The sequence below is a fragment of the Pelmatolapia mariae genome, linkage group LG15, assembly GCF_036321145.2.
Source record: "Pelmatolapia mariae isolate MD_Pm_ZW linkage group LG15, Pm_UMD_F_2, whole genome shotgun sequence".
Taxonomy (NCBI): Eukaryota; Metazoa; Chordata; class Actinopteri; order Cichliformes; family Cichlidae; genus Pelmatolapia; species Pelmatolapia mariae.
Genome location: NC_086240.1, coordinates 15,665,662 through 15,679,407, shown reverse-complemented (window position 1 = coordinate 15,679,407; position 13,746 = coordinate 15,665,662). Strand labels below are relative to the sequence as shown.

At 39.8% G+C, this 13,746-nt stretch overlaps 2 protein-coding genes across 2 annotated transcripts; one reads left to right on the top strand and one right to left on the bottom strand.

The window, feature by feature from the left end:
- Positions 1 to 1,754: 1,754 nt before the first annotated feature.
- On the top strand, positions 1,755 to 8,460 carry rd3 (retinal degeneration 3, GUCY2D regulator). The gene is made up of 3 exons (XM_063495198.1): positions 1,755 to 2,042; positions 3,667 to 3,980; positions 7,424 to 8,460. Exons 2-3 carry the CDS (start codon positions 3,691 to 3,693, stop codon positions 7,788 to 7,790), a joined length of 657 nt encoding a protein of 218 aa, XP_063351268.1. The 5' UTR covers positions 1,755 to 2,042; positions 3,667 to 3,690; the 3' UTR covers positions 7,791 to 8,460.
- On the bottom strand, positions 8,094 to 12,228 carry si:ch211-22i13.2 (uncharacterized protein LOC553945 homolog). Its single transcript, XM_063495199.1, has 7 exons — positions 12,085 to 12,228; positions 11,707 to 11,786; positions 10,912 to 11,066; positions 10,733 to 10,791; positions 10,554 to 10,643; positions 9,590 to 9,679; positions 8,094 to 9,502 (listed from the first exon to the last, which is right to left on the bottom strand). Exons 1-7 carry the CDS (start codon positions 12,085 to 12,087, stop codon positions 9,452 to 9,454), a joined length of 528 nt encoding a protein of 175 aa, XP_063351269.1. The 5' UTR covers positions 12,088 to 12,228; the 3' UTR covers positions 8,094 to 9,451.
- Positions 12,229 to 13,746: the final 1,518 nt, after the last annotated feature.

Sequence of the window (13,746 nt, the reverse complement as noted above, 5' to 3'; positions counted from 1 at the left end):
GGTGGATGCCAATACAGGTGGCTGTAGCTACTAGCTGTCTGCTTTGCTTCACTTCTGCTAACTGGAGTAACTGGGTTGTGCTTTTGATTCCTTTTGGAGTATTCATAATGCCTTTATCTTACAAATAATACCGTTTTCTATGCCATATTGTTTGCCATATAATTGTACTGTGTGTAAAATTCTAGGATTTTATTTGGATCTTACTAATTAGCAGGCCTCTGGGACTGTGGAATGCACCCATATGGTCTCTGGGTGCAGCTTGCTAAATCATCTCATCTCGTCTTTATCTTTAAGCCTCATGGCATGATGGGAAATGCTATCCCTTGATACGATGTTAGCTTAAGCTGTGATTTATTGTCTCTCTATAATCTGTGTTCTGCCTGAAGCCTTCTCCTGTTAAAAGGGAGTTCTTCCTCCCCACCATTGCCAAGTGTTGCCCACAGGATTCTTATGAATACATTTTGAGTTTTCATGGCTGGCATCACTACAGCAGCGGTATCGTGGTTAGCACTGCCAACTCGAGGGCCCTTTCTGTGTGCAGTCTGTACGTTATCCTTGTGCCTGCATGTTTCCTCCAGATGCTCTCGTGTCCTCCCATAGTTCAAAGACATCCATGCTGGGCTAACTGGTGATTCTGGATATGAGATAGATAAAGTGTATACAATGACTGGTAAATAAATGGGAAATGTTAACTACATAATCTTTGGACTTTTTGATTTTTGACTTCCTCAATAGTTCCTCAACATGATTACAATTTTTTTTTTACATTTAGCCAGGCACTTAGGACGCAATACTTTCTAAATTCAAGCCCCTGTTTCTGTTGTAATAGCAAGAAATAGTAAATGTAGTAATGCATGTATTCACAGTGAGTATTGTTTACGCTCACTTACTGTCATGTCACTGTGAAAAAAGAGTACTTTTCAGACCTGCTTGAATTGTTTGCTGCAATATTTTTATGAACCATAAATATTGTGACACATTTAGAGCTTTTATTTTATTTCTTTTTATATTGGTGTCACCATGTTATCATTAGAAGATGCAGCAGTGAATATAAATGTTTCTCTTGTTTTACTTAGTGAGCACTCTCAGTAATGGATTCTTCTGCAGTGACTAAACAGAGGTCGCGGTTCATCCAGCATTTTATTTAGCAGTGTATCGCTAAAGAGGAGGAGGAGGATGGTGTTGTGCTGTAATGGAATGGTGATGAGGATTTTAAGGTTGTAGTGAAAATGCACAGAAGGAAACTGTGAGAGGTTAGCTGCTGTTGCTGCTGCTACTCACACCTACACACAGAATAAGCCAACAAACCTTGATTTCCTCCTACACAACAACTGCACATTAAGTCTGGACTCTATCCTGTGCATCACACACACTGACAAACATTTCCTCCTGTAATTAGCACATTTCCTCCCCTCCAATAATTCAGGACCATCCACTGTAACCCAGTGACTCCCATTATCTGCGGGAAGTTAATTTGTTCATTTACACAGGATGACCTCCTGCAGGTGTTGTCCGTGCACCGCCGAGCTCCCACGCCACTAACACTGTCCTCCGAACAACATTCTTTGATTTGTCTTCCTCTTTCCTTCTTGCTGCTCAACCCACTCTGTCCTCTTTATCTGCCTCTTCATCGCTCTCAGGCTCCCTTTTCAGCTGATGGAGCTTATTGTGGACAAATAGGCTTACAAGTGTCTCTATGGCAACGGCGGATCGTAAAGAGCTACATAAGCACTTCATCAGGGGCCATGATCCAACGGCTCCCGTTGGAGATGGTGCCCCCAACCTCCCGCAACAAGTAAAGGCAGGCCAGAGAGGCTCCTGGGAGGAGGAGGGGAGAGCGAGAGGTGGCGATAATGCTGAGAGAGGATGGAAGAGGAGGAGAGAGAAAAACCATTTCTCCTCTCTCTTCTCTCTGCGTTTCATTCAGCCAGTCTCTTCGACATCCACCCAGCTCTTCTGCTTCCTGAGGACTTTTACTGTTCGGCTCTACGGTGATTTTATATCTTGTGGAGACCAAAGAAAACTTCAGAAACAAGGAAGAGGTAAGGCATTCTTTGAAGCAACAAGCTGGTTCAAAATAAAGGCTGAAAGATGAAAAAACTGACTTCAGGAAGGCATGTATTTTTTTTCTGGTATTCACGCCACTTATAAATAAGAAATCACTCAGATTTGGAGTCCTGAAGGCAGCAGACCAGTCTCCAATTCAGGGCTGAAAGGAGTGGTCAGTTTAAATGGTTGCTATTGACAGAGAAATTAATTGACAATGGCTGGAAATCCAGTGATCTTTTAGGTCATTTATTAACAAATATTACAAAAACAACTTGAGATTAAAGGTCTTTCAATGCTTGGTTATTTTGTGGTTTTAATTTATGTCATTTTTCTTTAAAAGACTCACCTATTTTTATTTTCTGATTTTACTTTCTAGCAAGTTTAATATTTTGGACTTCTGATTAAAAAAAAATGCTATCAGATTGTTTTGTTTTCTGATTACTTGATAGATTGAAAAACGCAGCCTTTATCCTTCCTGATGTAAAACATACTGATGCAGTGACTCTTTTACTTGCTCCATTTTTAGGGGTTAAAGTGCTGGCCACTTGGGGTCGAGGTAGGGCTGTAATCTCACTCCATCGCTCTGTCGTGAAACCTTTTCTCAGCCCATGTTTTATCATAGCCACAGCAGCAAAACTGCCCCAAATGGAGGCGCATGTACAGCTGATGTGGCCCAGAAGATACCGCCAGCATGTAAATAGATTAACCTACCATAAAAACACTGTGGTCAAGCATTAAAGGGGCTGGTCATGCTGAAAACAACATCTATACTAGAAAAACCACTAAAAATGGGACTTAGATTTGTAAGCTGTGAATCAGAAACAGTGTTTTTCATTTAGAAAAAAAGGTGCCAAAGTCCCATCATGTAAAAGCAATGCTTTAAAATCCTAAATAATGACTCACGACACATGAATCAGTGGCCTGCACAGCTGTGCTTTTTAATACAAGCTAACAAAAGGCCCACTATTGATCTGCTTGAATAGAGATCCTTTGGAGCAGATATGACACCTGCAGAACAAAGAGCCGACGCAGCATGGTGGATGTTGTCTTTTTGAAAAATATGCAGATATCGAACACACTTCAGAGGATGCTTTGTTGTACAAAATGAATGTTCATTAAAACATTACAACTCGTTGCAGGTCAACCCTGTGCTTTTTGTTATGTTTTATTGGTACCATTTTCAAACATCTACAGATTCTAATTAAACATTTCAAGCGTGTCTCTTTCTAAACACATTATTTATTTCTTTATCACTCGAGTGAGAATAAGAATGTTATTTCCATCTGCTATAATTCATATTTGGCAGTGTGGCTCTGTTCTGGGACAGCAGAAGCAAAAATGCTCACAGAGCAGAGCAGGCAACAGAGGTGGGTTGCAAAGTGGCTTGCAGATGTCCAGGAACTGGCAGGTTAATGCAGATTAAATAGCACAACCTGTATTGCCAGTTGGATGTATAAAAGAGTGTCAGCTGAGTCGTCAGCTGATGTGGGCTCAGTTCAGCTGATCTGGGATTAGGCTGATTTTGACTTTGTGGTCTGTCTGAATGAATGCTCTGTTCTCACAGACACAGCCTTTCAGAAATAAACTTGAAGTCTGCTTGTCATTGCCCCTCATCAGGGAACAGTGAAGGAGGACGCGGCCATGGCCTCCTGGTTCAGCTGGAACGAGCCGTATTACCGGACTCCCCGCCGGGACCCGGCCGATGTGGTCACCGACACCCTGATGCTCGAGTTCAGCTGGCAACTGAAGGAGTCTGAGAAGCAGCAGAGAGAGAGGGAGAACGAGTACCGACGCATGAAGACTGGGGTCGACTACAGCTGGCTAGCCAGCACGCCCCGGTCCACCTACAACATCAGTACAGGCGAGAGGCTTGGCCTGGAGGACCTCTGTGCCAAGGTGCCCCCATCCTGTTGTGGGCTGGTCATACTCAAGTAAGGTGATAGTGAGTAGGCGTGAGATGAAAATCACTATAGCAGTTTAGCAGTATACTATATTGTTTCCTTGTCGCCAAAAATCTACTTTAATTTTATTAAATGTGAAGACAGTTTGACTTCAGAGCTACTATCTCATGACTACTTATGAAATGAATGAGGATAGCTACAAGTTAGCATCTATTCTCTAAGAAGAAGAAGAAGAAAAGAACTCAGAGATTAAATTTATTGACACATTATTTAACACTGGATAATAATGACAGCACAATCACATACATTCACACAGTGCAATGAATAAATAAAGATATTTAGCTAGCAAGCATGCTAACCTTAGCTTTATTTATTAGAAAAAGATTTGTGCTTCGAGTTGAAAGACAAGATCACCAATGTTGTAAGAATGTATTTAAATATATAATTGTATTTATTTTTTGTAACAATCCCCATAACCAACACGGCAATGCTAACAAGCCAATGTGGTACAAAGTTTACTGCTATTTTGGTTTTGTGTGTTAGCACAGCGGTCTCCAACCTTTTTTGCACCACGGACCGGTTTATGTCCGACGATATTTTCACGGACTGGCCTGTAAGGTGTCATGGATAAATAACAAAATAACACCAGAACCGGTACCAAAAAAAGAAGATTTATTCATAACAGACGGGGGAAAAAACAACAACGATAAAAACCGATAAAACCCTAAAAAACATACATTTCACACCCGAACCTCAACTCTCTGCCGGTACCAAACGACTCACATGGCCCGGGGGTTGGGGACTGCTGTGTTAGCATGCTTCCTAAGTACTAGGGCAGAAAAGAGGCTAAGTTGGATCTGGCCTTTTTTCAAATTTTTCCCGCTCAGGTATTTATAGACACACCCACTGGACACTTCATTACTTCCACTTGTTCAACTGCTTGTTAATGCAAATAACTAATCAGCAAATATCGTGGCAGCAACTCATGCATTTAGAAATGTAGACATGTTCAAGACAACCTGCTGAAGTTCAAATTGAGCATTAGAGTGGAGATATTTAAACTGGATAGACAAAATATCCAGTGAACGGCAGTTCAGAGGGGAATGACTGGACTTCAAGCTGATGGTTATGCAACCATGCATAACCATGCTGAATATACCTTGTTATTCATCACGCTAAACCTTGAAGCAGGTGGGCTACAGCAGCAGAAGACCACATTGAGTGCCACTCCTGTCCTGATTTCTGGTACATTATTCAGATAGTAGGGTCAGAAAGCATAGTTCCATCTTGCCTTGTATCAGTGTTTAAACTCCTGGTGGTGTAATGCATGAGGCCTTTTTTTTGGCACAGTTTAGACCCTTTAGTACCAACTGAGTATCATTTAAAATCCACACTGACCTGAGTATTGTCGCTGACTGTGTTGATTCCTTTTAAGACAACAAAATCTTTTGTGACAGTTTGAGACTACATTGCATCAACTAGGCATGAGGCACTCTGGTGTTCTTCAAAAACTTATAACAGGAATGGCTACTGGTCTGTGTCTGTAACCAACTATAACCCCTCCCTAATTCTGTTTGTCTTAACACTTTTACGAGACACACTTAAGCGTCTTCTTTGGCACAGACCAGGGGAAAGTTTTGTGAGGCAAACTGATAAGATGGCCAGCTTCTCCGTCATTTGACGCGTGACTTTAATCTCCGACAGAGACTTCCTGAACTCATCTTAGCGTCTGTTCGTAGAAAGCTGCAGAGGTCCCAGGTGCCTTGTTAGAGTTTAACAGCGTTAATGTGAGTAAGAGGTGAGGTGCTAAATGGTAAGTGGAAGTCACCAACACAGCAGGGACCAAGATGACCATGTTTTTGCAATCTCAGTTTGCCTCATGTGGGCAAAGAACTCAGCTGTCTTACTATAAAGTGTATTTAACAAAGTAAAATTGCATTTATTCATCCATTTTTTTGTCCAGTTCAAGATAGAAGGGAGACTGGGGCCTGTTCCAGCTGCCACAGGGCAACTGGGAGATCCCCCCGCCCCAAAATAAGTGTTTTAGGTTAGATATTCCGTCTGGTGAGTCTGATTTCTGGGGAATTGTTAAAAGTGTCATCTTTAAATTTATATTAAACTTACTCAATTTCATACATAAAATGAAACTGATTGACTCTATTGGTAAATTGGTTAATTTTTAATCTGTTTTAGAACCGAAAAGAAAAGTTTTGTGCGAGCCAAACACATTAATAACACGTTTTTGAACGTCTTACCTTAGATAATACATTTAACTAGTATTTATTATAATCGAGTGAGATTACTAGGGTTGAGAAGTCAGCCCAGGATCATGACATATGAAGGCCTAAGGATGGATTTCTGTTTCTTTTAAAATTTCTTGCCAAACTAAATTGTATCCTTAATAGGAATATTTCACTGTATTTCTAAAATTATATTTTTGGAATCATAAAAGCGACAGCAGAGATGCTAAATCTGAGCTAGCCTGAGTTGATCAAAAGGCCAATTATGAGTCAGTTTGAAGTACTTACTGAGCAACTGGTTCCCAGGTTTTCTATTTAAAGGTTTGTTAGGGCCTCGGGCACTTGTTGGCAGAGGAGGAACATTTGCCATCACGTGGATCCTCATCTGTTACAGGCAGGTTAAGATGGCTGTGAGAATTACATGTGATGGGACGTGTCGAAAGATTTAATTTATCGAACGTACTGACAAAAGAAACACAGAGTTTGGTAGAAAATGATGATGCTGATTAACTGACTTGTGCTGTTCCAGCATTAGTTCTGACCAGCATCGTTTTATCAGATCATTTGACCATAGTCGCTTTCACACGTGCACTTTACTTAAACAAAAAGCAAAGCATATATATAGACAGTCCTGTTTTGAGGATCTCAAGTGATTCACAGCTAGAAGAGCAAGCAGGTGTTATTATGTGAGCACGTTTGTATTAAAAGGCATCTGCTGTCACTCCACTGGACTCATTAAGGACACAAGACACCATTTGTTATCTCACAATGCTCAGATTTCATCTAATAAAACTGCTTGTTAGATAGTTGTGCGGGAAAATCCCAGCAGATTAGCAGTTTCTGAAACTCAGACCAGTCTGTCTTGTAGCAAATGTCCTTTCTTTTGCCCCTTTTGATGTTCAGTTTGAGCTTCAGCAGGTCGTCTCTATGAAGTGTCCATTCCTAAATGCACTGAGCTGCTTCCGTGCAATTAGCTGATTTGATGTTTTTGTTTACAAGCATCTAAACCTAACAAGTATATAGAGGTGGGAAATGTGACTCTAAATGATTCAAACTTGTTGTATGAGTTAGTTAGAAGCTAATTGCTAATAATGTTCATATTTTTTTAAATGAAAAACATTTTTAATGGCATCTTCTTGTAGAAAGGGTGCACAAAACAACCAAAAGAAAAAAGCCAATTACAAAACCATCGCACTGACAACCACACAATCACTGTTTCATTTCTTTGCACAGGTTCAGGGAGGCCATGCAGGCCAATGAGCCCGAAGTGCATGAAGTTTCTGGTCTGTTTCGCTCCGTCCTCATGGAGGCTCTGGATCACCTGAAGGAGGAGCAGGAGGCAGAGCGACTTGCTCGCCAGTGGAACAACAAACGTGCCATGAGCGTTTCCCTCATGAACTTTAGATCGCGGATCAAGATCAACCCGTTTGGAAGCACAGTGGGCCTGACCTCTGCTGCAGCTGAAGGGGCGGGTCTAAGCGACCTCAAAACCGTGTCAGAGGACGTGGAGAGAGGGATGGACAAGGACGAGAAGATGCAGAGAGTGTGGAGCATGCCTGACTTTAGATACAAAGGAACCGGCAGCAGTAAGATTGTTTGATGCGGGAGTTCACGGGACAGAGATGGTGATGATGATGGTGGGACGTTTCAGTAGGACTAATGCTTTGTAGCAGTGTCCACTTTTGCACCAGGAGAGAGGACGAGTCCGTCTGTCCTCCTGGTTTTACAGTACAGTACCAATCAGCATTTGATCCTGCTTTACTCTCTTATCTGAAGTGTCTTTTTTCTAGTTTATCATATTTTAAGTATTTTTCAGTACTTGAAAGAAGTTTCATGAGATTATCGCTACTTGAAGTGATGCCTCTTTCATTTTGCAGAGATTTGGCATCTAAGCACTGAGGGCTTTTTACTGTAGCCTAATAGGGAAATTAATCTTATTTAAACTGCTGTTTATTGGGAGGAGACACTTGGTGCTAGGTCAGACTACACAGGCAGGGCTGGGCTATAAATTTTGTTCATACAGTTTTTCATACAGAAGGAGAATAGTCTTAAAACAAACACTTAATCCAATGAGAAGGTGAGTCACGCGTTCCCTCCTGAACTGCACATAAGGACCCAGGAACATAATTCATCATCCAAGGTCGGTGAACTGAAAGCTCTCTTCCTGTGCTCTTTATTCGCAAGAGGATGTTGGAGGGGAGGGGTTGGGGGAAAGAGGAATTAATCATCAAAGGCTGTCAGATCAAAGTAAAAGCTTTGACGCACTTTAATTGCTGTTTCTGCTCCATTTGTCACCCACCATTATTCAACAATACATAAAAGGTTTCATCCATCATCCATAAACATCTTGACATCGTCTCCATACAAGAGGAACTGACAGTGTCTGTGTTTTTATATGTCAATACAATAAAAATAACTGATTGTTCATGAGAGAGTAAATGGTTATGAATAAGATTTACTATAATAATTCAACAATACAGAGTCGATTCGCATTTTTAACATAATATACATGTTAAAAACTCTTATTTCAACACACAATCAGACTTGCACTTTCGCAACCACAATTCTCGTCAGCTACAAACAGAAAATGAACGTACGCAACCTTTCTAAATGTAGAAAGGTTGCTATGAATGGGGAAAGTAACTAAGAGCTGAAAGAAGAACAGCAAAGTCTGTTTTTAAATCTTTAAATCAGGTTTATTAAAAAAAAGAAAATCAGAGGGTGTGACTTGATCAGTCCTCTTTTTGTTGCTACATGAGACTCCGACCAGGCTGCCGGTGGCTGAGATACACTGTGGGTAATGTTGGAGCCAGCTTCACACATGGAAGACACATATAGATCTAAGCCCATATCTCTTCTGAACCAATTACTATCTGACTGAATTCAGTATTTTGTGAAATGGTATGTTGCAACCTAAATAGGGAGTTCTTTTTTTGAAAGAGGTGACATATTCAAACTGCGAGCAAATCTGAGAAGTCAGAGTGCAGCAGGTGAGCAACTTTATTTCCATCTGATTGACCACAGATGAACTTACCCAACTGCTTAATAATAACACCGCTTACATCATGAGCCTGCGGTGTGAATGCTTCTTGTTTTGCCCACAGAAATATCTCCTTCTGCACTCCAGCCACGTTGCTGCTGCCTCTCTGTGGCAACTCAATTTACAGTCATCCTTTCCTTCTCAGAAAACTGCTTTTATTTTTTCCTGAGATCTGCTGAGGTGTCTGGGCCTGACAAACAGGACCGGTGTTCACAGCGGGATTACAGGGTAGAGTTCAAGAACTCCAGAAGCTCTGCTCGATTTTTGTCTCGCTGTAAGAAAACAAAGCACACATAAGACAAGTGAAAAAAACAAATAAACAATCTATAAACTACAAAAAGGCACATCTGATTGCTTACCTGTTTGTCTTTCTTTGATTTCTTTACTTTCATCTTTATCTTCTTCCCTGAAATCATGCTGTATTTGCCCTTTTTCCTGTCCTTCAAATACTGAAAGAAAAACACATTTCATTTTAAAGAATCTTATCAGTTCAACTTCTAATCCCAGGAATATGCCAGAAAGCCTCTATCACATTCCAATATCAATGCAAACACAGACTGTACTCAAGACAACGCTTGCAATTTGAAGAAATGCACCACAGCATTTCTTTGTTCTGTGATGCTTAACACAGCAATGGGTTTATTATGCATGGAAGCTGCACACGGCGTATGAGGATGCCAGGAAGTCAGGTACAGGAAAAGAATAAAGAATGAGGTCAATTTTCAAAATAAACACCAAGTTAAGGATGGAAAAAAACTGTCGGAGATGCGGCAAGAAAGATGCACACCTGGAGTAACAGTATGAAGAAATATGGTTAAAAACAATTAAAGATTAAAAAGTTTGGGTGTTCCGTGTGAACTTTAAAATGCCTGTCATATTAGCCAGGCTGGAGTCACAACTCTTTAAAAACAAAGTTGTAAAATTAAGAATATTACCATCTATTATGGATGGCTTTGATATTAGAAATCTTTTATGGTCTACAGGATTCTTAACGGGACTTTATGGTGAGGCGAGCTTCATTTGGACAGGTGCTTGTGTGCTTTGTTATTCCCACCTCAAAGATGAGGAGGATGAGTAGTAATTGTTGCATGTTTTATTCTAAGAATAAAGATGAATAGACTTATTCTATAATTCATCTTTGGCCATTGTGAGAACACCTAATGATTAAAGTGCTAGTCCATAATCTTAAAAATTAATCACTCTATTCTTCCTGTGAAAGAACTGTTTGCAAATGCATGAATATATTTACATGATATAATGCACCAATATAACATACCCGTCTAACAGAAACATGTAAAGGTTTTTGCTGAATGTTTTTCCTACCTTGGAGATCTGTACAGGTCCTGAGCTGTCCTCCTCTCCTTTTGACTTCTTTTCTTTCTTACGTTTAGACCGTTTCTCTTTCTTCCCTTTCTGGATAGAAAAGAAAAAAGCATAATTCAGTTTTCTTGGGGCTAAAAAATTATTTGGCAATATAAGCTAACAAATGAATAGTAAATTACTTTTTTGTTTTTCTCCTTTCTCCTTTTCTTGGACTGCTTTCTGGATTTACTGCGAGAGTCTAACAAGAACAGAAATAACACACTAAGCTGAATCCAAACAGATATCAGCACTGTGATGAGACACTTCAGGAGAAAAATTATTTTTTTAGATACATATCAGACATTTAGTGCACACTTACCACTACTGCTAGAGCTGCTGCGACTTCGGCTGGATGACCGTGAAGAACCCGAAGATGACGATGAAGATGACGATGCAGACGAAGACGATGATGATGAGCTGGAAGAGGATGATGAGGAAGATCTGCTACGGCTACGTTTCCGCCTCCTTTTTTCTCTTCCTGAAAAAAAGGGGCAAAACAAAAATGTAATTACACAATAAACTAACATAAGCCATATTTACAAAATTACAAATGCAGCCATTCAGCATTTCCCCTGAATGACAGTGTCTGGAAGCGACACACAGTAAAGTAGTATAATTTGTCACTAAGGTTTAATTTAGAATACATACAGAAACATAGTTTGTACTCTGGTTTTTACTATTTGTAAGCATTTATATAGCTGCAGATGCAGTGAAACAGTAAGGAAATGTGTCCTGTTCTTATTGTTTTTCTGCTAATGTGAACTTAGTCTCTTTTATGAATGAAGACTTTCAGTCACATCTTTTAATAGACTTGGAGAGATGTGTTGCATCTACTATAACAATATATATAGTAAACATAATAGGGTAAACACTAATTTAACAGTCAGTTTTCCTTCTGCTCAGCAACAATCAGTCCACTCTTTGATCACCTGTCACCAACATGAGACACTGTTTTACACTGTTGGCTGCTATCATTTCCCTTGAGATCAATTAAGTATCTATTCACCTATTTATCTATACCCAGCCGTAACGTCACATGTGTCGTCAGCTGTTAACTCTAATTAAAAAATAAATAAATAAAATGAATGAGCAACCGGTAGCATTGGCGGAAAACTTGCCTGTGCTTCTTGATCTTTTCCTTTCATCCTTCCTGGAGCTGGAGGAGGTGGACACTCTACAGTCCGCTTCTGCCGACTGCAAACGCAGAGAAATCATTATTGCTTGTGTTGCGTGTGTGTATATGTGCGGGTTTTGTGTGTGACAAGAAACAGGTCTCCGTTTAAAGCTCTCGGATAAGCTGGCAAAGCTACGAATAACAAAACCCCAAATAAATGTCTTAAAACAAGAATACGGAGATATGGATATCGGATTTATTTGGAGGCTTTTTTTCTTTAACACACACATAAACGTTGCAGACAGTGCTACGTTTACAGAGCTACAGCTAATAAAAACCCCCCGCTATAAGCTATTAAACCTGAGCTTTTGTACTCACCATAGCGACAGTCGGGTTCAGTTAAAATGATATTTATATTTTCTATCTACAAAGATTTTAAGAAGGGGTAAACTGTGAGTTTATAACCAGTTATCTCCGGTAAATTAGCACTAGTTAGCTACCTTAGGAAACATTTTGTATCCCATGATGCACCGGTACAAGCTACTTTCAAAACAAAGGCGCGAGAAGAACCGAAAGCTATCACAGCGCCCCTAGTGGCGACAGAGATATTTTTCATTGCAGAGTATTCGTACTGCTTGTGTTTGCTCGATGAAAACATTTTAAACAAGTAAAAAAATGTAAACTTAACGATACTATTATATTTAATTAAAGAGAAGGAGTTTTGAATATAATTTAATCAATAAGTGGTCTAGAGAAAGCTTATGATAGGCTATCAAGAGAGGAACTGTGATGCTTCATTAGAAAACAGGAATGGCAGACAAGTATATTTTTATTCCTTGTTCTCCTCTCCCATATCTTGAGACAGTGTCCCACATTTTGACAGGTCCTGTGGGAGATGCATCTAAAATTTGCTTTTTTACGCAGTGTATGTGAAAAGAAGGCTTTTTATTCCAATCAAATGAATAAAATGTATAAAATAAAATCAAGAAAATGATATGCGCACTAAAGAAGGTTGCAAGCTACAGCAGATGTTGATGAATATCATTGAACATTTTTGGTCATTTTTTTTCCTGCTAGACATGTATTTCAATTTTGCACAGGAGAAAATATGTGAATTGACATAGTATGTCTGAGTCATAATTTATTTAAAACAGGCATACCAATCTACCAAGACTGTTACCAGGGAGAACAGCAGCTATATTTGAGTACAGCAACTATCACAAGTGATAAATGAGAATAAACTTGACCTTTCTTTTATTATTATTATTATTATTATTATTATTATTATTATTATTATTATTATTATTATTATTATTATTTCCTTAGTAAGAATGTTAAAAAGTTGCATTCTATATTATATATTTCACTACATCCCAGCATTGTTAACGCGTCTCTCTTTGTCCCACACAAATACTGTGTTCATCCCACACTGCATGAGGACAGCAAAGCAGTGGTGAGGTGTGCAGTAGGAGTAACATATGGGTTCGAGGTGGGGGTGTGATTACATCAAAAATCGGCTCTGAATCCCTTCTTGTTTGCAGTTGTGACAGACAGTGCGACAGATGAGGTCAGGCAGGAGAAGACATTGTGATCTATAGTGAGAGTACAAAGTAGTTGGAAGAAAGCCTGGAGAGGTGGACTTATGCTCTGTAGAGAAGAGCAATGAAAGTCACAAGAAGTGAGATAGAATATGTGCGTGAATGGGAGGGTGAAGAAGAAAGGAGGACTAACAGTGAAGGTGGATGAATTTAACTACCTGGGGTCAACCATCCCAAGCAAACAACAGTGAAGAAGAGCGCGCAGACAGGGTGGAGTAGGTGGAGACGAGTATTAGTAGTGATTTGCAAAAGAAGGATAGTGGCAGGAGTGAAGGGGAAGTTTCATAAGAAGTAAGACCTGCTATGATATGTGGTTTGGAGGTGGTGGCACTAACAAAAACACATGTAGAGGGTTTGTGTGACAGAGGAAGGTATTATGGATAAGGTGAGATTGAGGCAGCCGATCTGCTTTGGTGACCCCTAATAAAAATTTCCATGCATT